This window comes from Haliotis cracherodii, unplaced genomic scaffold (assembly GCF_022045235.1).
Source record: "Haliotis cracherodii isolate W230 unplaced genomic scaffold, xgHalCrac1.p SCAF_13, whole genome shotgun sequence".
Lineage (NCBI taxonomy): Eukaryota > Metazoa > Mollusca > Gastropoda > Lepetellida > Haliotidae > Haliotis > Haliotis cracherodii.
In genome coordinates this window covers 41,704,172-41,731,146 of record NW_027266268.1, presented here as the reverse complement: position 1 = coordinate 41,731,146, position 26,975 = coordinate 41,704,172, and the positions used below count along the sequence as shown (strand labels likewise).

Genomic DNA, 26,975 nt, shown 5'->3' with positions numbered 1-26,975 from the left:
GGCGATCTTGCACAATCAGTTCCCGCGCCTTTTGCGATCCAAGGCGATCAGGGTGCGATCCAATGGCGCTCCGATGGCGCTCATTGCGATCTAATGCGCTCCACTCCGCTTGGTGGCAGAGGGGTAGGTCCTAGTCAATCATGAACCACAGAGACGCTGCCATTTTTCAAGTGCTTTTTAATTTCATGAATCATGCTATCGTGAAACAACAGCTTGCTATTCTGGCGCAACAACCTCAGAGAAGAAGGAGAAGTAAGACTTTTTGGGTGAGACCCTGGTTGGCTGCTGACGAGGCCTTAATACGGCCATTATGACTCATGGAGGAACTAAGGGAAGAGGAGACAGTTCATTCTACAACTTCATGAGGATGGAGCCCGCCATGTTTTGATGAACTGTTGCAAAGGGTCTCCCAAAGAATCAGCAAGGATGAACAAATATGAGGAGTGAGTGAGCTTTCAACAGTATTCCAGTTATATCGCAGCATGTTAGCTTAATGTGGGAGGAAAGCCCGAAGTGATGCAGGTCTCAGACGTTTACCACTTCTGAAAAAAACCATGAGCACTGTATGGTGCTGACAAACCTAGAAACATAATTGGGGCGAACCGGGATTCGAACCCACAATCACAGGTTTCTGACGTGCGAATCGCGGCGCCCTCAGGACGTCTCTCGTGAAGCCATACTCCCGCAGAGGTATGATGAGGTCCCAGCAGATTGCCAACTACAGAATTTCCAGGGGTAGGCATCTTGGGTCCTGATGTGGTCAGAGCCATTGTCTAGGCTGCCATCTGCCTGCACAACGTCATGAGAAACAGATATCCTGCTCTGCGGGACGCGGACCTGGACAGAGGATGTGCTGCAAAACCTGATCCCTGGTGAGTGGAGGCAGCACGCCAACATGCAAGAGGTGTACCACACAGTGGGGCCCAACAGGGACACTACGGAAGCCAAACAGTTGCGAAAGTACCCCAGACTGTACCTCAACAGTGAAGCTGGCTCAGTACCATGGCAGGATATCATGGTGGCACCTGAGCAGCATTTATAGTTGTGCAATAATTGACTGTGCAATAGCGAGAGTGATGCTTGAAATACATGAGACATTAATACATTTCTAACATTAAGAGACAATAATAAATTTTATCATATAATGGGTAGGTTTCTCGGCAGGATAAAGCCAACGGATAAAAACGATATCCGTTGGGGTCATATGCGGATAGAGATGCAAATACCAAAGGTCAAGTAGGACTACTTTCGCTGTTTATAAACAAACATGGCGTCGCCCTCGTTATTCGGCGATCGAGTCAGAATTAACCATCGTGAATCTGGATAAACTACAGGGATAATTGCTATCATTATCAAAAGAACAGTCTAATATACTGAAAATCAGTGTCTAACCGTGACGTAGCTAAGGCATTTTATAAGTTTTGGCAACTTTCGAGATATAAATTTCGAAACAATTTTGCGAGGGCACGAGGCCTAGCCAAGCGGGATCAGTAGCCATATCTGTGCTTGTAGACCTCCATGGCTTGAAACCTTCTCCACAAATCAAAATGGTTGGATTCGGCCGAAATATGTTTGAACTGTTACCTTGTTTCGATTTATCGCTCGGTGTACATCTGACTACACTTCTTAACGTTATGACAGGACAGACCGATTGTCAACAACGTCTGACCGTGGCCGTGACTCATAGACTAGGGTTAGAGTAGCTTCCCTTTGACAAAGGGCAGTTACTCTAGCGGACAGACCGATGGATTGCCACGAAAGGCAATTAAAAACAACTGTTGTTTTGCGTATAAGTTGCTTCGCCTCTGTATATGAAACAGATTTCGGTTGGAACTATATTGGCTACTGTCACAGTCCTACTGACACATCACTTACCCTGTGACGTAATAAATATTAATGCGCGCATTCCAGGAAAACTCGCAATGTTTCGATAATGTTTGTGAGAGAGGGAAAGCGATTTTAAAGCACAGAATTAAAGAATGACATTATATGATAAAGAGGTTATCACGCTTGTGTGTTTGGGAATGGTACATATCCTGTATTAGGAATAAACACTATGTATTTAATGTTTATTCCTAATGCAGGATATTTACTATCCCCAAACACACTCGCGTGATAACCTCTATGTATTAGAAGTTTTAAAAAAACCTTCAGATATAAGTATTCTTCTTGAAAGTTCTACCAACATTTTATAAAGTTTTATTTTGCTTCCAGAACATTTAAGTTCCATTTATTAAACACTAAACAGAATAAAGTACACACTACTAGACTACTCCCAAATGTTACTTTCAGTGGGTACACACAGCTTGAACACATTACACACAACTTGAACTCAATACTCCAAAGCATCGATCACTGTAATCTAGTTTCAGCCTGTCCCTGCTGTTGCTGCTGTCTCTTCTGTGATGACGGGCCCAGCATCATGGTGACAAGGGGTGTGTCCTGGTTACCTGGATCATCAAGCAAGGAGCTGAGGCCACTGCAGATGTTCAGAATGCTGGTAACCTGGACAGACATGCTGGAGGGAGAGCACCTGGATGAGCGATTGTACTGTTGGGGCATGGCCTGTTGCATGTATGTAGACTCCATGGACCCCACACGGAGGCTGCAGGCATCTGTTTGGGGCACTTGGAGGGGTGAGGCTGCCACTGTTGGTCCAACTGAGAAAAATAATTTGGTTTCTGGAAGCTGGTCCCAGCTTGTGAATGGCAGCTGGTTCTGGCTTGAGACTGCAATCTTGTTCCAGCTTGTGGTTGCTGGTAGCTTGTCCCTACCGTGCCCTGCTGTACTTTAGGAGCTGCAGCTGGGACCATGTAGCGGAAGAGCACGCTGGTTATCTCCCTCTGGGCTGCCCTGTAGTTGTCCGACTCCATCTCCTGGAGGACACTGCTGACCCAGTCACAAAAACTGCTCCCCTCGACATTCTGCCACTGCTGCACTGTATTTAATACTAACTTAATGAGTCAACTTTGTCTTGGCAGGAAGACTTTTATTTAAGACAAATATATTACATTTTTATTCACAATTTGACTTTGACATGTCACCTAACAACAGTATATACATATCCACAAAGTACAGGATGATCTGACTGTCATCAAACCTCACACACAAGGACTTTTAACATCAGAACTACAACAGACTACTTCTTCATTACAACAACACATGGTCAGAGATCGAATACACTAGATCCACTACATGACCAGGCTGGCTGGCAAAGTACATGCTTTACACATGGGAATCAAACTCGGCTTTCTGGTCAAGATTCTTGACTAGTGGACAACGGTACCATCCTTCACAACTTACACCAGAATACATGGAGCCATGCCATGTTAAGGGACCGACCATTTGATATTATTTGGGGGGCTGGCATTTTGTATGAAGACCAGTTATTGTTTCAGCTACAGCTGCAAAACCAGATACATTTTTTTAAATACCTTTTTCAACAAAAATATTGCAACGATGTAATTTTTGTGGCAGACAATTTCTTTTTTTCAAACAATAAATATGAAGCATATTTCTTTTTTCAAGATTTCAGGACCAATTTATTTTTCTGGAAAAAATCCCAAGCCCCCTTGACAATATTAAACGAACTCGAGACAGAAAAGATACTAATGGAATCCCTGTCAGTTCCAGGGGGATGATGTATCAAGGAAGTTTCAAGTTGACATGGGTAAGGCTTGACTGTATACATCACACTGTGGCTGCAGCTATGATACCAGTAACCACATGCCAGTTGATATGCCTCTACGTACAACGCCATGTTCATGTCACTGTGGTGATCAGGTCATGACATGTGGTTACTCCTGCATTCAGTCAATGACTTGTATTGTTCAGGGTGAAGTTGTACAAAACAACCTTAGCTCCACGACTGTCTTGTTGAGGTATTGGAGTTATGATGACCTTAGCCCTATGATCAGGCTGTACAACCACACAGACAGCTGGGTGTTACTGACACTCACTGATCCAGGGGTCCCCACTCACTCACTCCAACTGTGTATACTTGAAGCAGGACTACTGGGAGGGAGGATGCCTCTAACCTAGCTGCCTGTCTCACCTCCTCTGTGACAATAATTCTAATTTGTTTCTCAGTTATAATTTGTGATTAACTCATTGTTGAACTTAGTTTCAATATTTAGTCCAGAGAAACTCACAGCACTGGTTGCCATGGCTCACTATTGACAACTGTCCTCTACTCTAAATTGGGGGTGAGTACCACAGAATTATCACGGAATTTGCCTTTTAAAACCTATCAATTAACCAATTTTTAAAAACTATTTTCAAGCTTTTCTATCAAATTTCTGTACTCGAATGATGCAAAAACATTTTACATGCTTTTAAACATACAAAATTTGAATCCAACAATAAAACAAAATTTGAACTAAATAATTCTCACTCTTAAACATTTGTCTGATGTTATGACCACAAACACTATGTTTACATTTAAGAAAATATAAATGTCAGTGACAATGTGCATATTTATTTTCATTATTGTATGTATGGCTTATCCAATCATAACTGTCAATAATAACAGTTTGTGGAAATATTTTGTTTGGGATTTGGATTTGAGTTTTCCAAAAATGAGTTTGTATTAATTTTTTAGGGTGAAACGGGTATGTCTTTACCGCAGAATTTTGAACTTTTAGTTGCAGAATTCGTCTGGGGCTGAGTTATATCACTGTACCTCAGATAAACCTTTGTGCATGAGTAGGGTGCTGACTAACCAAGGACAAGTAAGCATATAGAATAAGCAAATCCTGGCACAATAAAGGGATACAACTCTGCAAATGAACTTGAAGATCCAGAACCAAAGATCACTGTAACCCCATGTTAGTTTGTAGAGTGAGTGAGTGAGTGAGTGAGAGAGAGAGAGAGAGAGAGAGAGAGAGAGAGAGAGAGAGAGAGAGAGAGAGAGAGAGAGAGAGAGAGAGAGAGAGAGAGAGAGAGAGAGAGAGAGAGTTGCATCAGTGTGAATGGAGGGGCACAAATTTAACACATTGTGATGGGAGGGAAGCACATGGGATGACTGGTTTGTTTCTCCAGGTGCTTACGTTACCTGGATGAGGGTTAAACAGCAGAGGATGTTGTCATGGTGACTGAGTTCTCACCTATACATAAACACATATTCTACTGTACTAGAACATATTCCAATTATTCCATGATTACAAGTAACATCAGAAGTTGAGTAGTGGATACAGAGGCCTCCATACTGATTGCTTCACCCGGTAGACAACAGTACATGTGCTTCAAGTAACATCAGAAGTTGAGTAGTCGATACAGAGGCTTCCATACTGACTGCTTCATCCAGTGGACAACAGTACAGATGCTTCAAGTAACATCAGAAGTTGAGAAGTGGATACAGAGGCCTCCATACTGACTGCTTCACCTGGTAGACATCAGTACAGGTGCTTCAAGTAACATCAGAAGTTGAGAAGTGGATTCAGAGGTCTCCATACTGACTGCTTCACCTGGTAGACATCAGTACAGGTGCTTCAAGTAACATCAGAAGTTGAGTAGTGGATACAGAGGCCTCCATACTGACTGCTTCACCCGGTAGACATCAGTACAGATACTTCAAGTAACAGGTGTGAAGTGTCCGTACGCAGCTAGACAATATATGTCTAACAAGGATAAGTTACCTTAACAACTAGTTACAGATGTGATAAAAATTTACATCTGGTATTTCAATAATTTGTCTTAAATGCTAGTTGCGTAAATATTTCTTGAGGCAATTAATCCAAACATGGCCACTCAGTCATGGATTCATCTTGAGACAGAGCTGGGATTACACTGTGTCTGCTCCTGACTGCCTACAATGTTTCTTGTGAGGCACCTCCCACTGCCGAGGTTTCTCTTTCATCAACCCCTAATCACAGAAAACATTCCTATCAGACACCTATCATCTTCACTCTAGTTGTCATGGCTACACAAGAAAGAGTATATTCTGTTGATACCTTGGGATAATGCACAAGTACATAGACTTACACTCTTGGTGTTACACTCTGGTTAACAGGGTTAATGTACATTCAAGGGAGACAACCCATACACTTAAGGGAGACAACACATACAATCAGGGGAGACAAGCCATACACTCATGGGAGACAACCCATAAAATCAGGGAAGAAAACCCATACCATAAGGGGGGAGAAAACCTATACAACAAAGGGAGACAAGTTCAGTTATCTTGATAAACCTAATTCTTTTACTTTCTATTAAGAGACATAATTTCAGACACCACAGGAACAAACTATTGCACTTAAAATCACAGCTGTCTAAAATTGTCAAAATTAGTGTAAACATAGCAAACACTTCTCTAAAAATGGAATCTGAAACACCAAACTCCTTCCTCACAGGAGTGGAAGGTTCTAACAGTAAGAGGTGTCAGTGCTCTAATAAGGATGATTTGTTTCGGGACCTGTCACCAGACAGTCAACATGTCCTGATAACGCTGCGTTGGTGAGGAATGTAATTTTCAAGGAGAAAACATGAAGCATAAAATAAAATTCATTAATAGTTGGACAGGACTCCATGCACATTAAGACAGACATTGAATACTGTGTGGACCCACAGACATACAATGATGAGGCCACCAATGGGGGCCTGGGGACATGGCAGCCCACCCACACAGGTGGGCCTGCTTGCATATGTCCCAATGTTGTTAGTTCTGATCATAAGGTAGATCAATGAGGCTCCACACCAAGATCATTCAGACATCAGCAGACTCTTCTCTGTCAGTTTTGTTGTTCAGGAATACTTCATGACCATAGAATTAATCTGGTTATTAGAAAACAAAACCCAGTTTCCAAAAACTAGCATACAATGTAGTCTCAGAGTCACATTAGCATACCATTCTTACACTGGCATTCAACGTAGCCTCAATCTGACACTGGCACACCATGGAGCCTCAATCTGACACTGGCATACCATGGAGCCTCAGTCTGATACTGGCATACCAAGGAGCCTCAATCTGTCACTGGCATACCATGGAGCCTCGATCTGACACCAGCACGCCAAGGAGCCTCAATCTGACACTGGCATACCAAGGAGCCTCGATCTGACACTGGCATACCATCCAGCCTCAATCTGACTATGGCATACCAAGGAGCCTCAATCTGACACTGGCATACCAAGGAGCCTCAATCTGACACTGGCATACCAAGGAGCCTCAATCTGACACTGGCATTCCATCCAGCCTCAATCTGACACTGGCATACCAAGGAGCCTCAATCTGACACTGGCATACCAAGGAGTCTCAATCTGACACTGGCATACCAAGGATCCTCGATGTGTAACTGGCATACCAAGGAGCCTCGATCTGACACTGGCATACCAAGGAGCCTCGATCTGACACTGGCATACCAAGGAGCCTCCATCTGACACTGGCATACCAAGGAGCCTCGATCTGACACCAGCACACCAAGGAGCCTCAATCTGACACTGGCATTCCATCCAGCCTCAATCTGACACTGGCATACCAAGGAGCCTCAATCTGACACTGGCATACCAAGGAGCCTCAATCTGACACTGGCATATCAAGGAGCCTCAATCTGACACTGGCATACCATCCAGCCTCAATCTGACACTGGCATACCATCCAGCCTCAATCTGACACTGGCATACCAAGGAGTCTCAATCTCTGGTTGAGGGTTACACAACTTCCTCCACATTGGAGCTTGGTCTGACTGTGATCAACAGCTGGTACTGCCACTGTTACCATGGTTACTTGAAGGCTTCCATGACCAGACAAAGTTTTCTCTGAACCTGATCTCATCTGTTCTGTGACGTAGAAACTCCTAGCCCTCTCCAGTCACCAGGCCTTGGACTCTTCAAGTTCCACAAACTAGTCTTCCTCCTCAGTTTTGGCTGCACAAACTCCCTTCCTCCTTCCCCATGTAATAAACACTCATAACACTTGCCTTGCAATATGAACACCCAATCCCATCTTCCATTCCTTGTGCTTCAACGCTCATCACCTCTTCCTGACTTCCGCGTGTTGTATATACACATCATTATTCCCTATTCCGTATTCCCAGCACACAAAATCCTGCTCACCCTGTGCTATAACGACTGGTAGTCCCCCCCCACAGACCGGCCTGCTTCTGGCTCTCCCAGGAAGGCCTCCAGGTCATCTTTCTCTTGCTGGTCGTCCACATCATCTTCTTCTTCCTTCTTCTTCTTTCTTTTTTTCTTCTCCTTCTTTGCTGATTTCTTCTCTCCATCTCCATCTTTTTCCTTTTTCTTCTTTGTCTTCTTCTGAGACTTCTCCTCCTCCTGCAATAATTCAGTCAAGCAATCGAAGTGAGTGAGTGAGTGAGTGAGTGAGTGAGTGAGTGAGTGAGAGTATCGCTTTGCGCCGCTTTTGATACTGTGTCTCAAATCTAGGACTAATAATATAGACATAAACCTAGGGTCAATCCCTACGATATAGTACATCAAGTCTTGGGTCAATCCCTAAGGCATAGTACATCAAGTCTTGGGTCAATCCCTATGATGTAGCACATTAAGTCTTGGGACAATCCCTATGATACAGAACATCAAGTCTTTGGTCAATACCTACGATATAGTATATGAAGTCTTGGGTCAATCCCTACGATGTAGCACATTAAGTCTTGGGCCAATCCCTATGATACAGAACATCAAGCCTTGGGTCAATCCCTATGGCATAGTACATCAAGTCTTGGGTCAATCCCTACGATGTAGCACATTAAGTCTTGGGCCAATCCCTATGATACAGAACATCAAGTCTTGGACAAATCCCTACAATATAGTACATCAAGTCTTGGGCAAATCCATACAATGTAGTACATCATGTCTAGGGTCAATCCCTACGATGTAGTACATCAAGTCTTTGGTCAATCCCTACAATGTAGTACATCAAGTCTCGGGTCAATCCCTACGATGTAGTACATCAAGTCTTGGGTCAATCCCTACGATGTAGTACATCAAGTCTTGGGTCAATCCCTACAATGTAGTACATCAAGTCTTGGGTCAATCCCTACGATGTAGTACATCAAGTCTTGGGTCAATCCCTACGATGTAGTACATCAAGTCTTGGGTCAATCCCTACAATGTAGTACATCAAGTCTTGGGTCAATCCCTACGATGTAGTACATCAAGTCTTGGGTCAATCCCTACGATGTAGTACATCAAGTCTCGGGTCAATCCCTACGATGTAGTACATCAAGTCTTGGTCAATCCTTATTATATAGGACATCAAATGTTGGGTCAATCCCATAATGCAACATTGCACAGGACCAGTCTGTCTCACCTTATCCTCAGACTTCTTTTTCTTTTTCTTCTTTGTGGACTTGACAATGCTTGTTTCTGCTTCTTCTACATCAGAGCTGATTGCTTCTGGGGAAAAGAGAGTCACATTATCAGTGGCTATTTCTTATCGTTGATTCTGTAGTCATCCTCACTCTGTGGGTTGGATACTGATTCATCCTCACTCTCTGTGGATCAGACACTTATTGATTCTACAGTCATCCTCACTCTCTGCAGATCAGACACTTACTGATTCTACAGTCATCCTGACTCTCTGTGGATCAGGTACTTATTGATTCTACAGTCATCCTGACTCTGTGGATCAGACACTTACTGATTCTACAGTCATTCTGACTCTCTGCAGATCAGACACTTACTGATTCTACAGTCATCCTCACTCTCTGTGGATCAGGTACTTACTGATTCTACAGTCATCCTCACTCTGTGGACCAGGTACTTATTGATTCTACAGTAATTCTCACTCTATGGATCAGACACTTACTGATTCTACAGTCATCCTGACTCTCTGTGGATCAGACACTTACTGATTCTACAGTCATCCTCACTCTCTGTTGATCAGACACTTACTGATTCTACAGTCATCCTCACTCTGTGGATCAGACACTTACTGATTCTACAGTCATTCTCACTCTATGGATCAGACACTTACTGATTCTACAGTCATCCTGACTCTGCAGATCAGGTACTTACTGATTCTACAGTCATCCTGACTCTGTGGATCAGACACTTACTGATTCTACAGTCATGCTGACTCTCTGTGGTTCAGACACTTACTGATTCTACAGTCATCCTCACTCTCTGTGGATCAGGTACTTACTGATTCTACAGTCATCCTGACTCTCTGTGGATCAGACACTTACTGATTCTACAGTCATCCTCACTCTCTGTGGACCAGACACTTACTACTGATTCTACAGTCATCCTGACTCCCTGTGGATCAGACACTTACTGATTCTACAGTCATCCTGACTCTCTGTGGATCAGACACTTACTGATTCTACAGTCATCCTCACTCTCTGTGGATCAGACACTTACTGATTCTACAGTCATCCTGACTCTCTGTGGATCAGACACTTACTGATTCTACAGTCATTCTCACTCTGTGGATCAGACACTTACTGATTCTACAGTCATCCTCACTCTGTGGATCAGACACTTACTGATTCTACAGTCATCCTCACTCTCTGTGGATCAGACACTTACTGATTCTACAGTCATCCTCACTCTCTGTGGACGGCTTCTTCTGGCGAGGTTTGGAGGACTTGTTTCTCACGACAACTGGAGTGGACTAAACAGAGGCAAAAAACTGTATACTCCACAGGGAGCTGAGAATGAGGGAGTAAATAATAATAATAATAATAATAATAATAATAATAATAATAATAATAATTGGGGAAATCCTGATTCCTGCTTCCTTGGTTGGTTGGTTTGTTTGTTGTTTAACGCCACACTCAGCAATATTCCAGCTATACGACAGCAGTCTGTATATAATCGAGTCTGGACCAGACAATCCAGTGATTGATATCATGAGCATTGATCCACGCAATTGGGATCGATGACATGTATCAACCAAGTCAGCGAGCCTGACCACCCGATCCCGTTAGTCGCCTTTTACCACAAGCATAGTCACCTTTTACGGCAAGCATGGGTTGCTGAAGACCTATGCTACCCCGGAATCTTCATGGGTCCTGATTCCTGCTTAGATGCTAGCTGAAACCTAGGAACCTAAACAGGGGGAACCATGATTCAAAGTTACAGTCATAAGTTTCTAGTACAGTGAATTGCAGCGCGTAAGTCATCTGTGCCCCCTAATACTTATATGAGAGATCCCTATTAGATGTTGTTACAGCTTCAGCTGGTTCTTGTGGAATGTCTTACCTTCTCCTCGAGTTGGTCCAGCCAGTTACTGAAGTCCTCCTGTGGAACATCGATACCAGCATTGCCCTCAACATCCTCCTCCATACTGGTGTCGGCAGCTGGTGTCGGCGTAGCACCACCTCGGCCATTGCTGTGGCCGTCCTTGCTACCCCAACTCTGTCCTCCCTCACTCCCCTTTCTACCCCCCAGGTCACTCCCCTGTGTGTCCTTCCCCTCACCATCGTCACTCTCCGACTCTGACACACTCACGTCCACAGCGGCCACTTTCACAGTGGGAGTTACCTCCCTTGGTGCTGCCTTCGTGAAGCTTGTTGTCACTGTTGCTGCTTCGTCGCTGGAGGAGATGTCCACGTCCTGGGAGATGACCCGTACCTCTGACTCCGGAATGTCCACATGGTCCTCTTCCTCCTCCTCACTCGTGAGATCGATGTCCTTGACCCCTGACACAGCAGGGGTCGCTGACTGACTGATGGGACGCTCATCCTCAGAGTCCAGGTCGTCCTGGAAACCTGCTACCATTGGGTTGTTGCCTTCGTCATCACTGCAACACAGAGAGGAAGTCAGTATTCTGGGAGTCAGGAGTAATAACCAGTCTTCGAAGTGCATGCGATTCCTGGCTCCAGAGAGGAAGTCGTTTAAAGCAATATAGCCAAATTACCCCTATTTGGCCCCGTCGCTCAGACCCTTGGGGAGTCAGCCCCACCATTTGTACAATTTTGTATCCCCACCACCGGACCCGATGAGCTAATAAACCGACACAAAATGTAAACACAGTCGGCATTATTGTCTTGTTCAGCAGCACTGGCTACAAAGTCTGATGACTTGTGAAATAAAGTTTTCAAAAGTACCAAATAATAATTAATTAAAAAGAGACAATCCACCACAGCCTGGAGCTCATTTCCATCCAGCCCTTACAATCAGTGGCATATAGAAATGAAGTGCTCTCTCTCATATAAAATAGTTCCGTTGCTATACACTAAATCATTAAACTAGAAGTAGCTGTTCGTTGGGAGTCGTCCTCGTCTCCCATCAGTAGAACAGCAGGAATTAGAAGAATTCACATTAACCTGTGACAGTTGACACTCACCTGTCAGAATCTCCGTCAGCCAGTTGCTTAACAGTGCTGGTCGGGTCACGGGCATCGTCTAGGAAAGCACTGTCAAGACCGTCACCGTCCGGGACAAAGTCCTCCACGCTCTTCACCATAGACTCTGCTGGCTTGGAGGTCTTAGACTCTACAAAACAAATCCTGTATGTCACACTTAAACACAGACTTACGACAGTCGTAGCTCTGAAACAGTATTAACAGACTTACAATAGTAGTTACTCTGCGTCTGTCTTTCTGATAATCGTAACTCTCACATGTCTAAGATGGTTAACCTCATCCTGATACACAGACTTACAATAGTAGTTACTCTGCGTCTGTCTTTCTGATAATCGTAACTCTCACATGTCTAAGATGGTTAACCTCATCCTGATACACAGACCTACAATAGTAGTTACTCTGCGTCTGTCTTTCTGATAATCGTAACTCTCACATGTCTAAGATGGTTAACCTCATCCTGATACACAGATTTACAATAGTAGTTACTCTGCGTCTGTCTTTCTGATAATCGTAACTCTCACATGTCTAAGATGGTTAACCTCATCCTGATACACAGACTTACAATAGTAGTTACTCTGCGTCTGTCTTTCTGATAATCGTAACTCTCACATGTCTAAGATGGTTAACCTCATCCTGATACACAGACCTACAATAGTAGTTACTCTGCGTCTGTCTTTCTGATAATCGTAACTCTCACATGTCTAAGATGGTTAACCTCATCCTGATACACAGACTTACAATAGTAGTTACTCTGTGTCTGTCTTTCTGATAATCGTAACTCTCACATGTCTAAGATGGTTAACCTCATCCTGATACACAGACCTACAATAGTAGTTACTCTGCGTCTGTCTTTCTGATAATCGTAACTCTCACATGTCTAAGATGGTTAACCTCATCCTGATACACAGACTTACAATAGTAGTTACTCTGTGTCTGTCTTTCTGATAATCGTAACTCTCACATGTCTAAGATGGTTAACCTCATCCTGATACACAGACTTACAATTGTAGTTACTCTGTGTCTGTCTTTCTGATAATCGTAACTCTCACATGTCTAAGATGGTTAACCTCATCCTGATACACAGACTTACAATAGTAGTTACTCGGTGTCTGTCTTTCTGATAATCGTAACTCTCACATGTCTAAGATGGTTAACCTCATCCTGATACACAGACCTACAATAGTAGTTACTCTGTGTCTGTCTTTCTGATAATGGTAACTCTCGTATGTCTAAGATGGTTAACCCCATCCTGATACCGAGACTTATGATAGTAGTTACTCTGCGTCTGTCTTTCTGATAATCATAACTCTCGCATGTCTAAGATGGTTAACCTCATCCTCAAACACAGACATGATAGTTGTAGTAGGAATTAAAGACCTTCCTGGGTGCCTTATGCCAGTTGCCAAGTAAGATGATAGTTGCTAAGTAAGATAGCAGTTGTCAAGTAAGATGATAGTTGCCAAGTAAGATAGCAGTTGCCAAGTAAGATGATAGTTGCCAAGTAAGATAGCAGTTGTCAAGTAAGATGACAGTTGCTAAGTGAGATAGCAGTTGTCAAGTAAGATGATAGTTGCCAAGTAAGATAGCAGTTGCCAAGATGATAGTTGCTAAGTAAGATAGCAGTTGCCAAGTAAGATGATAGTTGCTAAGTGAGATAGCAGTTGCCAAGTAAGATGATAGTTGCTAAGAAAGATAGCAGTTGCCAAGTAAGATGATAGTTGCTAAGTAAGATAGCAGTTGCCAAGTAAGATGATAGTTGCTAAGTAAGATAGCAGTTGCCAAGTAAGATGATAGTTGCTAAGCAAGGTAGCAGTTGCCAAGTAAGATGACAGTTGCTAAGTAAGATAGCAGTTGTCAAGTAAGATGATAGTTGCTAAGCAAGGTAGCAGTTGCCAAGTTAGATGATAGTTGCTAAGTAAGATGACAGTTCCCAAGTAAGATGGCAGTTGCTAAGTAAGATTACAGTTGCCTATTAAGATGGCAGTTGCTAAGTAAGATGACTGTTGCTAAGCAACAACAGGTGCTTGAAGATGCCTACCTGGTGGGGGTTCTGCCACTTCTGGCGGTTCCTTCGGCTTCTTCTTGAACAACCTGGACATGAAGCCCTGCTTCTGTTCCACTGGGGGTGGGGAGGCCACGGGCGTGGCTGGTGATGAACTGGCAGATGTGGCAGGGCCGGTGGGTGGTGGGATGTCAGGCATCTTGGGCGTTGATGGGACACGGGGCAGGGAAGGCTGGGACACTGACCTGGGCACTGCAGGTTAACAACAGTAGTGGCTGTTAGACTGACACAGCAGTGGTAGTGAGTTTACCACAGTAAGTATAGCTGTCAGTTTAACACAGCAGTGGCTGCTAGATTGACACAGTAGTGGTCGTGAGTTTAGCATAGTAAGTATAGCTGTCAGTTTAACACAGCAGTGGCTGTTAGATTAACACAGTAGTGGTCGTGAGTTTAGCATAGTAAGTATAGCTGTCAGTTTAACACAGCAGTGGCTGTTAGATTGACACAGTAGTGGTCGTGAGTTTAGCATAGGAAGTATAGCTGTCAGTTTAACACAGTAGTGGCTGTTAGACTGACACAGCAGTGGTAGTGAGTTTACCATAGTAAGTATAGCTGTCAGTTTAACACAGCAGTGGCTGTTAGATTGACACAGCAGTGGTCGTGAGTTTACCATAGTAAGTATAGCTGTCAGTTTAACACAGCAGTGGCTGTTAGATTGACACAGTAGTGGTCGTGAGTTTAGCATAGGAAGTATAGCTGTCAGTTTAACACAGTAGTGGCTGTTAGATTGACACAGCAGTGGTCGTGAGTTAACCATAGTAAGTATAGCTGTCAGTTTAACACAGTAGTGGCTGTTAGATTGACACAGCAGCGGTCGTGAGTTAACCATAGTAAGTATAGCTGTCAGTTTAACACAGTAGTGGCTGTTAGATTGACACAGTAGTGGTCGTGAGTTTACCATAGTAAGTATAGCTGTCAGTTTAACACAGTAGAGGCTGTCAGTTTAACACAGTAGAGGCTGTGAGTTTAACATGGTAGTGGCTGTGAGTTTAACACAGTAGTGGCTGTGAGTTAAACACAGTGGTGGCTTTTAGATTGACACAGTAGTGGCTGTGAGTTTAGCATAGTAAGTAAAGCTGTCAGTTTAACACAGTAGCGGCTGTGAGTTTAACACAGTAGTGGCTGTGAGTTAAACACAGTAGTGACTGTGAGTTTAACATGGTAGTGGCTGTGAGTTTAACACAGTAGAGGCTGTGAGTTTAACACAGTAGTGGCTGTGAGTTTAACACAGTAGTGGCTGTGAGTTTAACACAGTAGTGGCTGTGAGTTTAACAGAGTAGTGGCTGTGAGTTTAACATGGTAGTGGCTGTGAGTTTAACACAGTAGTGGCTGTGAGTTAAACACAGTGGTGGATTTTAGATTGACACAGTAGTGGCTGTGAGTTTAGCATAGTAAGTAAAGCTGTGAGTTTAACACAGTAGTGGCTGTGAGTTAAACACAGTAGTGGTCGTGAGTTTAACACAGAAGTGGCTGTCAGTTTAACACAGTAGTGGCTGTGAGTTTAACACAGTAGTGGCTGTCAGTTTAACACAGTAGTGGCTGTGAGTTTAACACAGTAGTGGTCGTGAGTTTAACACAGTAGTGGCTGTGAGTTTAAGTAGCTGTCACAGTCTGTTGGCATAGTGTGACATCAGCACAAGATATTGATCACCGACATGACCTCGTCCTCACTGTAGTCTGGTGCTTCCTGGGAGCTGTCTCAGGGTAACATGTTGTTTCTTTCTTTGTTGTTCAATGCCGCATTCAGCGACATTTCAGCTATAGGACGGCGGTCTCAAAATAATTGTGTCTGGACCAGACAATCCAGTGATTCACAACATGAACATCAATCCACGCAATTGGAATATGATGACATGCATCAACCAAGTCAGCGAGTCTGACCACCCGATCCTTTTGCGCCTCTTTAAACAAGCATAGTCGCCATTTACCACAAGCTTGGGCTTATGAAGACCTATGTTAACCTGGATCTTCATGGGTCCTCTCAGTAAGAGAGAATCATTCATTGTGTACTTCGAAACTTTGTATTAAAGCTTTTCACAGCTATGGCAAGGTGAGGGGTTGAGCTTACTCTGGATGCTCACTGCTTAGTTCCACTGTAAACACACTGGCAAGCATGGTGATGAATGTTCATGTTTACATTCAAGGCATGTCAATGTGCGAACTATGTTTATGAAATGTAATTCTTTTGTGTTGAAAACAAGGGCTAACTTATGCACGTAGATCTCTTGCATCACAATTGATGGTCATGGTTCAAGTTTCAGGAAGACATCCAGGAAGTAGAGGTCAAACGACCATCATGAGTTTTCATGCGACCATATGGTACACGATATGTCTTTTACTGTATTGATATAAGATGATACACTTGCTAAATTAAATTACTTACTACTCGTTTAATGACCCTTAACATTTTGTCAGTCAAATATCATAAAATGTGTTGTAATTAACGCTTCAATTTCAGAGAAGAAAGAAAATAGCCGTTGTCTACATGAACATGAGTCTACAGCTAGATTTCCCTTTGGAACCTGCTCTGAAATATTATAGTCAAGACGTTTCCATGTGATTTGGCATAAAAATGTGTATAGCAATATGTATGGTGACCCATGTATCGTATCGTGTCTTGGCTGTATCGTTTCACCCCCATAATGAAGTGCTTGTTTGACTTCATGAAGCAACTCACCAGTGGAGGTGGGTGGGGAGTTGTTGGGGATGGACTGGTCATCAGCTGACCGGATGACCCCCGTCTCGTCCTGCTTCAGGTGTGAGTCAGACAAGGCTTTCTCTGCCTGCTGCTCTGCTTGCTTCCTTCGCTTCATGGTCAGACTCTCCAGGAAACTGTGGACAAATCATCACATACATTATGGAATGTCACAATATGTTTCCAGGATACGCATGTGTGTTGACTCACTTGTGTGCTGTGTGTTGATTCACATGTATGTTGTGCATGTGTTGTTTCACATGTGTGTTGATTCACGTGTGTTGTGCATGTGTTGATTCACATGTGTGTTGATTCACATGTGTGTTGATCACGTGTGTTGTGCATGTGTTGATTCACATGTGTGTTGATTCACATGTGTGTTGATCACGTGTGTTGTGCATGTGTTGATTCACATGTGTGTTGATTCACATGTGTGTTGATCACGTGTGTTGTGCATGTGTTGATTCACATGTGTGTTGATTCACATGTGTGTTGTGCATGTGTTGATTCACATGTGTGTTGTTTCACATGTGTGTTGTGCATGTGTTGATTCACATATGTGTTGATTCACGTGTGTTGTGCATGTGTTGATTCACATGTGTGTTGATTCACATGTGTTTTGACTCACATGTATGTTGTGCATGTGTTTATTCACATGTGTGTTGTGCTCGTGTTGATTCACATGTGTTGTGAATGTGTTGATTCACATGTGTGTTGATTCACTTGTGTTGTGCATGTGTTGATTCACATGTGTGTTGATTCACATGTGTGTTGATTCACATGTGTGTTGATCACGTGTGTTGTGCATGTGTTGATTCACATGTGTGTTGATTCACATGTGTGTTGATCACGTGTGTTGTGCATGTGTTGATTCACATGTGTGTTGATTCACTTGTGTTGTGCATGTGTTGATTCACATGTGTGTTGTGCATGTGTTTATTCACATGTGTGTTGTGCTCGTGTTGATTCACATGTGTTGTGAATGTGTTGATTCACATGTGTGTTGATTCACGTGTGTTGTGCATGTGTTGATTCACATGTGTGTTGATTCGCATGTGTGTTGATTCACATGTGTGTTGATCACGTGTGTTGTGCATGTGTTGATTCACATGTGTGTTGATTCACATGTGTGTTGATTCACATGTGTGTTGATCACGTGTGTTGTGCATGTGTTGATTCACATGTGTGTTGATTCACTTGTGTTGTGCATGTGTTGATTCACACGTGTGTTGTGCTTGTGTTGATTCACACGTGTGTTGTGCTTGTGTTGATTCACATGTGTTGTGCATGTGTTCACTAAATGTGTGTTGATTCACATGTGTTGTGCATATGTTGACTCACATGTGTGTTGTGCATGTGCTGTGCGTTAACTCATATTTGCGTTGTGTATGTGTTGAATCATACATGTGCTGTGTATTGACTCACACTTGTGTTGCGCATGTGTTGATTAACATGTGAGTTGTGTGTTGATTAACATGTGAGTTGTGTGTTGATTAACATGTGAGTTGTGTGTTGATTAACATGTGAGTTGTGTGTTGATTAACATGTGTGTTGTGCATGTGTTGTTTCACATGTGTGTTGTGCATGTGTTGATTCACATGTGTGTTGTGGATGTGTTGATTCACATGTGTGTTGTGCATGTGTTGACTCACATGTGCGCTGTGCATGTGTTGATTAAAATGCGAGTTGTGTGTTGGCTCACGTGTGTTGTGCATGTGTTGATGCACATGCATTGTGTGTGTGATTCACATGCATGTTGTTCCTGTGTTGATTCACATGAGTGTTGTGCATGTGTTGACTCACATGTGCGTTGTTCCTGTGTTGATTAACATGCGAGTTGTGTGTTGACTCACGTGTGTTGTGCATATGTTGTGCATGTGTTGATTCAGATGCGTTGTGTGTGTGATTCACATGAGTGTTGTGCATGTGTTGATTAACATGAGTTGTGTGTGTGATTCACATGAGTGTTGTGCATGTGTTGATTAACATGTGAGTTGTGCATGTGTTGACTCACATGTGCGCTGTGCATGTGTTGATTGAAATGTGAGTTTTGTGTTGACTCACGTGTGTTGTGCATGTGTTGACTCACATGTGTTGTGTGTATGTGTGTGTTGACTCGTGAATTGTGTGTGTATGACATGTGTTGTATGCATGTTGACTCACATGTGTGTTGTGTGTGTTGACTCAAATATGTGTTGTATGTGTGTGTTGACTCACATGTCATAGTTTTGCTCCTCGGAGTCGTCGTGGATGTCAAGCTCTGCCACTGTGGACAGCATGTCCTGTGTGTTGGTCTCCAACTGCTTCAGTAGCGTCTCCCTCTACATTACAGAGCACCAGGTGTCATACAGTGCATCAGGTGTCACACACAACAACCGGCGTCACACAGAGAACCAGGTGTCACACACAACACGGGGTGTCACACAGAGCACTAGGTGTCACGCACAACATCAGGTGTCACACAACATGTCATGCACAACACCAGGTGTCACACACAACACAAGGTGTCATACACAGCATGATGTCACACAACACCAGGTGTCACAGATAAAACTGGGTGTCACACACAACACAGGGTGTCACACACAACACCGGGTGTCACACATGGCACGGTGTCACACACAACATAACACTGATGTAAAAAGTATTTCAGTCATATTGACAGTTACCATGAGCATGGGTATGATGCTGACAATCCAAGACTCATAAACAGGCAAGTTTGGGATCTGAACACACCATCACCATGTGGCTGTTTGTACTAGTCCTGACTGATGCTGATTTATAGTGCTAGCTCACTGAGATAAATTGCCACAGTTTAACATGAATACCCAACTCAGACACAGTATACTGACTCCAAGCAAACCAATGCCGAGTGCCAGGCAGGGTAACAACAAGTACAATCATTTAAAGTCTTTTGGCTGAGGATCGAACCCAGGACCTTCTGCTTTCCGGGCGGACAATCTACCACTAGACCATAGAGACAGTCGGAATACCTGACGGACGCAATTACAATACATAGATTAGTGGACCACGAAAGAGTCTGGCATATTCTCCCAGTAAATAAGGCTTCCGCACAGTCAAATGGGTAAAATGCCAACATGGTGGACACAACCAAAAGGTCAAGGACGGATCAACAGTTACCTGAAGCTGGAGGAAGGGGAGATTGAAGAACATGTGGAGGAACTTGAGGCCGAACCCGTTCCTCATGGAACACTCTGCATACCGGGCTTGTGCTGAACCCTCCGTCCTGAAACAACAGCCTGTAGGTGTAACGGCTGATAGGTATAACAGCTAATATATGTATAACAGCCAATAGAGGTATAACAGCTGATATAGGTATAACAGCCAATAGAGGTGTAACAGCCGATATATGTATAACAGCCAATATAGGTATAACAGTCAACAGAGGTATAACAGCTGATATAGATATAACAGCTGATATAGGTATAACAGGCAATAGAGGTATAATAGCTAATATATGTATAACAGCCAATATATGTAAAGCAGCCAATATATGTATAACAGCCAATATATGTATAACAGCCAATATAGGTATAACAGCCAATATAGGTATAACAGCTGATATGAGGAGCGTTGCATGAAACAAGAGGAGGTCAACAATAATAGCTCATTCTTCTCCAAGGCTGACAAGAAGTCTTTGAATTTCATAAGATACCAGGTGAGTGTGGGGGTGGGGTACTATTACCTGTTGTTGTCAATGTTAATCTGCTGCTTATCACAACATGTCATGCATTTATACCTATCATCATTTGGTTGTTGTCACACAATCTTGATATTAATGATAAGGTTGTCAGAATGCATATCAAAATGTCGCTATGTGCAATTATCCAGAAGTTGTTATCCATAAAGTTGTATGTTTTCTTACTAACTCTGGTCAAGAAAATATGTGGGATGACGCCAGGTGTCCAGTGAAACTGACCTGTCTTTCTGTACACTCTCCACAAATACCCGGGCCTTGTCCTCGATGACAGTCCTGTGGTGGCCCATGTCTCGGTGGTTGCCCAGGACGATGATGGGAATATGAGACGGTATCCGCTCTATCTCACGCTCAACATATGTGAATGTCCTGAAATATATTCCAGGGAGTGAAACCCTCCCTGAAACTGTCACGCTACTGCCCACAATACAGGTTTTCATTGTAGACATTAAATACATCAATGTTTCAATACAGACAGGGTTTCCACGAGCATATGAAACAAAGTCCTCTGGACTTGCTTAATATTTGAATGGGATGAGCAGAATCTAGGACATGGGTCCTGCAGGAGTTCAACACATCTGATAACAAGAAATCCTGCACATTCTGTTGATCAAAAATGAACAAAATGAGAAACAGAAAGATCTGTTTCCTTAGCTATAGTTCCTTGCATGATTCTAAAGGAACCAGCACTGAGAGATAAACATATCTTACATCAAATATTACTCATAAACAATATGATAGGGAGTATTTTAGTTGAACATGTGCCAAGTACAGCAGCCTCCTGCCTGCTGAAAACATGGCAAAACCTCACTGTGTCATATTACCATGACTACTACCTTTGGAACCGTGAATACAAAGTTGTTCAAACATATTTCTACCTGTGGAGACAACAGATTTAAATTTGGTGCTTTTTGTAGAAAACCACATCTGTACTTACCACTGTTTTGTGATGTCATAGACGAAGATGACACCGTGAGTTCCTTTGTAAACATCGAGGAACTCTGCGTCCAGACACGGTTCCTCTAAAGCCTTCACAAACAGTAACATCATCAGTAAAATCAGCAACATCTTCAGCAACATAATCATCCACAACGCCTTCAGCAACATGAAAATCATCATCAGTTACAGTAACAGCATCAAAAACAACATCAGCAGTTACAACATACCACCAAGACCCCAAAGAACACACATAAACCCCAAAGAACACACATAAACCCCAAAGAACACACCTTAACCCCAAAGGGGACACCTAGACCCCAAAGGGGACACCTAGACCCCAAAGAACACGAATAAACCCCAAAGGGGACACCTATACCCCAAAGAACACGCATAAACCCCAAAGGGGACACCTATACCCCAAAGAACACGCATAAACCCCAAAGGGGACACCTATACCCCAAAGAACACGCATAAACCCCAAAGGGGACACCTATACCCCAAAAAACACGCATAAACCCCAAAGGGGACACCTAGACCCCAAAGGACACACCTTAACCCCAAAGAACACACATAAACATGATAAACCCCAAAGGGGACACCTAGACCTCAAAGGGCATCTAAATCCCAAAGGGCATAAATAAATCCCAAAGGTCACACCTAGACCTCAAAGGGCACACCTAGATCCCAAAGGGAAAACCTAGACCTCAAAGGGCACACCTAAATCCCAAACTGAACACCAAGACCTCATGGGGCACACCAAGACCTTAAAGGGCACACCTAGATCCCAAAGGGAAAACCTAGACCTCAAAGGGCACACCTAAATCCCAAACTGAACACCGAGACCTCATGGGGTACCTAGATCCCAAAGGGCGCACTTAGATCTCAAAGGGGACACCAAGACCTCAAAGGGCACACCTAGACCTCAAAGGGCACCTAAATCCCAAAAGGGAACACCGAAACCTCAAGGGGGACCTACACCTCAAAGGGCGCACCAAGACCTAAAAGGGCGCACCTAGATCCTCCCAAAGGGCAAACCTAGACCTAAAAGGGCACACCAAGACCTCCATCTTCCAGAGGCAAGAGAGTTAACTGACTATAAAAGTCCCGTTTCCACCCTTGCCGAACTAGGCTGGTATTATGGAGTTACATTTTGGCTGGACTAACGAGTCTTTGCATGGTCCAATCAAAATTGTGCACCGAAATCGAAATCTGGTTCGTAAACTGTAAGACCTGTTTTATCACGATATAGAACTTGATTATCGATCAGATCGTCCTGACTGGGCGCCACCATTTTGTGTGAAGCAAATGCAAGTGATACGAGAGGTGGAATCAGATTGGTCCATATGAGAGGCTTAGAAGGGACATAACTGGTAATAGCCGCTGGTGGCGGTACGATCGAGCCCAGTAATTCAAGGCTAGTTGGGTGGAAACTGGACTTTTAAAGTCTCTTGCCTCGGGAAGATGCAAGACCTCAAACGTCACCTAAATCCCAAAGGGCACCTAAAGATCCTAAAGGGCACACCAAGACCTCAAAAGGGCACACCTTATGTTAACCTCATAGTTCCATACAGGCAGATGAGAATGAAAATCAAGGGAACACTGATCCACTGACTAGGGTCATAATAGCTGAGACATGGCTCTATTAAAATAGATTACTATTATTTTGATGGCATAAGATGATGCTCATAATGTCAAACACTAGTTTGTCATGCTGTCCCAGGTTGACAGCTATAAAGTATAATTTTGCTGATTGCGGAATGAACCCCAAATAAATAAACATGATGCAATGAATGTACAACTTACGCTATCAGCGGCGTTGTCCAACTTGAGCCCATCTGACTTCCGCTTCTTCTTACCCTTGTCCACAACATCCCACACTTCCACTTTCACAACATCGTCGGTGGCGCGGTAGTTCCAGTGGATGCTGGCTACCTGAAGACACAGTCCTTTGTTACCATGGTTACTTCTCTTATTTACGGTATCTCACCTTCATCAATGTCTTGACCAGCTACTCACTGGCTGCCTCAATATAGCTTGAATACAGCTAAATGCAGTGTATAAAATTTCCCAATTTTCAGACGAACAACTGGACTGGCAACTCTGCAAAGTTACCAGACCAGTTAAAATGTTGCCAGTCCAGAATTTTCTAGACTAACGAACAAAAGTAACAAAAGCAAAAACAAGAAGAGTAGAAGCTTGATATCACCATACGCGGAAGTGATTAAATAATGTTTTTAACATTTACAACAAGCGTATAGTCAACGAAGTCATCCCCCGCCATTTTAACACGTTATGGTCCCAAACCAGGTAACTGACCCAACATTTCTCTTAGGCCATGTCAAAATAGCTGCAATGGAAATTCTAAAATAAACATTTATAAAACTCCTTAATATCAAATGGCACCAGTTCAGTATGCGTCTGGTAAACATGCAAAGTTTTGTAAGAAATTATTTAACGGTTTTTGAGTTACGCTCCGGAAACGAACCGCACCCTTATAGAACCAAAGTCCAACTTGTTGCCATGGAAACGCAAAAAATAAAAAATTATAAAATTCCTAAATAGCAAAAGGCACCAGTTCATCATGAGTCTGATAGACATGCAAAGTTTCGTAGAGAAATATTTAACAGTTTCTGAGTTGTGCTCCGGAAATGATTTCAGGACGCACACACGGACGGAACTCATTTCTATATCCCCCGCCAACTTCGTTGGGGCAGGGGATAATTAAGTTACCTCTTACATTGAATTAAAACTAGAATGCTCAGGAAATTTAGGGAACACAAAAATAAACCCACCATCAGGGGTGGAACCTTTCAAAACTGACCATCAGTCATTAAACTGGACTGTCTCGGATTGTCGGGCAGATGGGTATTTTATACATTGCTAAATGCAGGGTAAATCCCTTAGTCACTGCTGAACCCACCTGTATTTCATCTGTAGGGATGTATTCCTCCTTGAAGGGCTGGCCTTGCAGGCGATGGAACAAGCAGGTCTTACCAGTATTTCGGTCACCTCGAATCACAATTTTCACTGAAAATAGTGTCATAGATATTTTTTTATTAATTCAAGTGACAAATTGTTCAATTAACAGTTTTACAAGTATAATGTCATGATTGTCTAGTCCGCAGAAACTGGTCAAGACAGACTTAAGACAATCAGTAAATCTACCACGAGGTGCGGGGAAGTTACAGATAGGTGACGCGGTTAAGCATCACTTTCAAGATTATTGCACTCATAGAGCTGCCTGATGCATGTGTGTGTGGCTGCTAGTACTCGTCTGAACTTATGTCAGTTCTATAATGCTTGCCCACTGAAATACCATGCCACAGTTTAACATGGATATCCCACATAATTTTTATACTGACTCTGAAGCAAAAGAGCCTTGTTTTAGCCTCTTATTCTGAACAACAGGAAGGGTAACAACAAGTACCGTATTTTTACATGTTTTAATATGATGCTGATGGGGATCGAACCAATAATCTTTCGCCCCTGGGCAGTCACTCTATCCACTACACCATGGAGAAATGGAGACCATGGACTCCTTCCCAACTCACTGTTATACTGTACTCCTTTGGCAAACTTTCTCTGCAGCTGAGCTCCCATGGCTTGCATTCCCTGGGGTGGGGAGCCTTTGGAAACATCTTGGTTTGAGCCACCAAGCAAACGTTTGAACAACGACATTGTGTGTTAATGTTGACTGATCACGTAGATGTATCTTAACAAATATGATCTGCTTGATCAAATTCAAGCATCAAAGTCTTAAGTCGGGCTTAAAAAATAAAGAGTTTGTATCCCTTCCAGTTTCAATATTATCGTGCCTAATAAATAAATAAAAATTAACAAATAACAGCATATCTTTTAAAGTAGATATCCGAGAGTGTCGTGATCACTTGATAAACAATACACGCTGGTGCATCGTGAGATTCAACAGTAGCGAGCTGTCAATCACAACCATCCTCTTCTGTGACAACCTTTCTTACATATTCATGGAGACGTTCTACGCAAACTAACATAAAGATAGATATGATTGTGCCATGACTTGAACGCAAAGTTTTTTTCAATGCATAACCACATCGAATTATGCCGAAAACAATCTTGTCAGACGACTCCCATCGCCTGCCATCTGGCTGATTAATTCGAAATTACGAATTTAAATATAAAACGAAATCCGACGAATGATTATGGTGACACAAGTGACAATTCTACTTTTTGTTACCTTTTATAGTTATCTAATTCTCAATTACTTCATACAAATATCTTTTTTATTACCGTACATTTGTTATTTCTCATGAAAATGGGAAGGATTTCATTCTCAAATAACTCTAGTCCACTTCATGTCCTTAAGGCGGATTTAGTATAACCCAAAGGTATACTTTTCCGCTTCCGGTGTAAAGCATGGCGGCGAAAAACGTCTGCTCGATTTTGAGATGTGCATTATTACATCACACTCGGCCACGATGTCCTTTCCATAGATATTTGTCCTCGAATGTCGTTACCGGTAGGAAGATTTGCTCAGGATAATTCACATTTCACCTGTTATTCCATATTTACAGCTGTCAACCCTTGGTACCAATGGAGTTAAACGGGCACTACTTACTACTGCACTAGCGCTAATATGGCTCAGACTATCGACTGTGGCCCTCGCTTCACAGATCTCGCTTGACACTTTGATCCTTAGGGTTAGTTGTGTTAGGGTCTGGGTGGGTTACCTCCAACTCTATCCTTAGCCCTTGGATCCCCTCTCTGATCAAGCACCCCTTTCGATACCTATGGGTTGGACACCACTTCAAGTCTTGCATGTCAAACACCCCTTTACGATCCTTTGGGTTAGGCACCACTAAACGATCCTTATGGTTAGTTATGAGGCAGGGTATTGGTTAGCTATCTCTAATAACGAATTAATCTAATGTAATTTGAGGAAACTCCAGACAATTGTTATCAACTTTCGCGGAGAATATGGTTACTGCACATGCACATATAGGTAAACAGTAAATGTTGACTTGGTAAATGAACACTAATTATTTGTGATAGTGCCTGTCATCACATGGTAGGGTATTGGCTAATTAGGTAAACTCATCAGCCTATTTTAGAGTTCGATTCTCCACACGGTGGTAACAGAAACCTGAAAAAGTGTGCCCAGGTAAAGTGCCCAACTCCCCAACCCTGTTGTGACCTGTGAGATGCACCTGACAAGTGTCCGGCAAACTGGTGACTCTTTATGACATTGCAGCTAACCATATGCCTGTCACAGCTCTTGCCTAGTTTGACCTCTTTTACTCTCTCAGACCTTGCCCAATTG

The 26,975-nt window shown here is 43.0% G+C and overlaps 2 protein-coding genes across 2 annotated transcripts in view; one reads left to right on the top strand and one right to left on the bottom strand.

Moving 5' to 3' along the window:
- Positions 1 to 2,955: 2,955 nt before the first annotated feature.
- Positions 2,956 to 25,792, bottom strand: LOC139459950 (rab-like protein 6). Its single transcript, XM_071241685.1, has 14 exons — positions 25,231 to 25,792; positions 24,600 to 24,706; positions 23,483 to 23,611; positions 21,678 to 21,769; positions 20,963 to 21,109; positions 20,164 to 20,269; positions 19,240 to 19,343; positions 17,005 to 17,159; positions 14,304 to 14,519; positions 12,248 to 12,395; positions 11,161 to 11,701; positions 10,486 to 10,570; positions 9,266 to 9,351; positions 2,956 to 8,268 (listed from the first exon to the last, which is right to left on the bottom strand). The coding sequence occupies exons 1-14, from the start codon at positions 25,355 to 25,357 to the stop codon at positions 8,056 to 8,058; spliced, it is 2,256 nt and encodes a 751-aa protein (XP_071097786.1). The 5' UTR covers positions 25,358 to 25,792; the 3' UTR covers positions 2,956 to 8,055.
- A 279-nt stretch (positions 25,793 to 26,071) lies between these two features.
- LOC139459949 (aspartate--tRNA ligase, mitochondrial-like) overlaps positions 26,072 to 26,975 on the top strand; it is a 62,338-nt gene continuing 61,434 nt past the window's right edge. The window contains exon 1 of the mRNA XM_071241684.1: positions 26,072 to 26,174. Within this exon, the coding sequence (XP_071097785.1) occupies positions 26,072 to 26,174 (103 nt within the window). The remainder of the gene's footprint in view (positions 26,175 to 26,975) is intronic.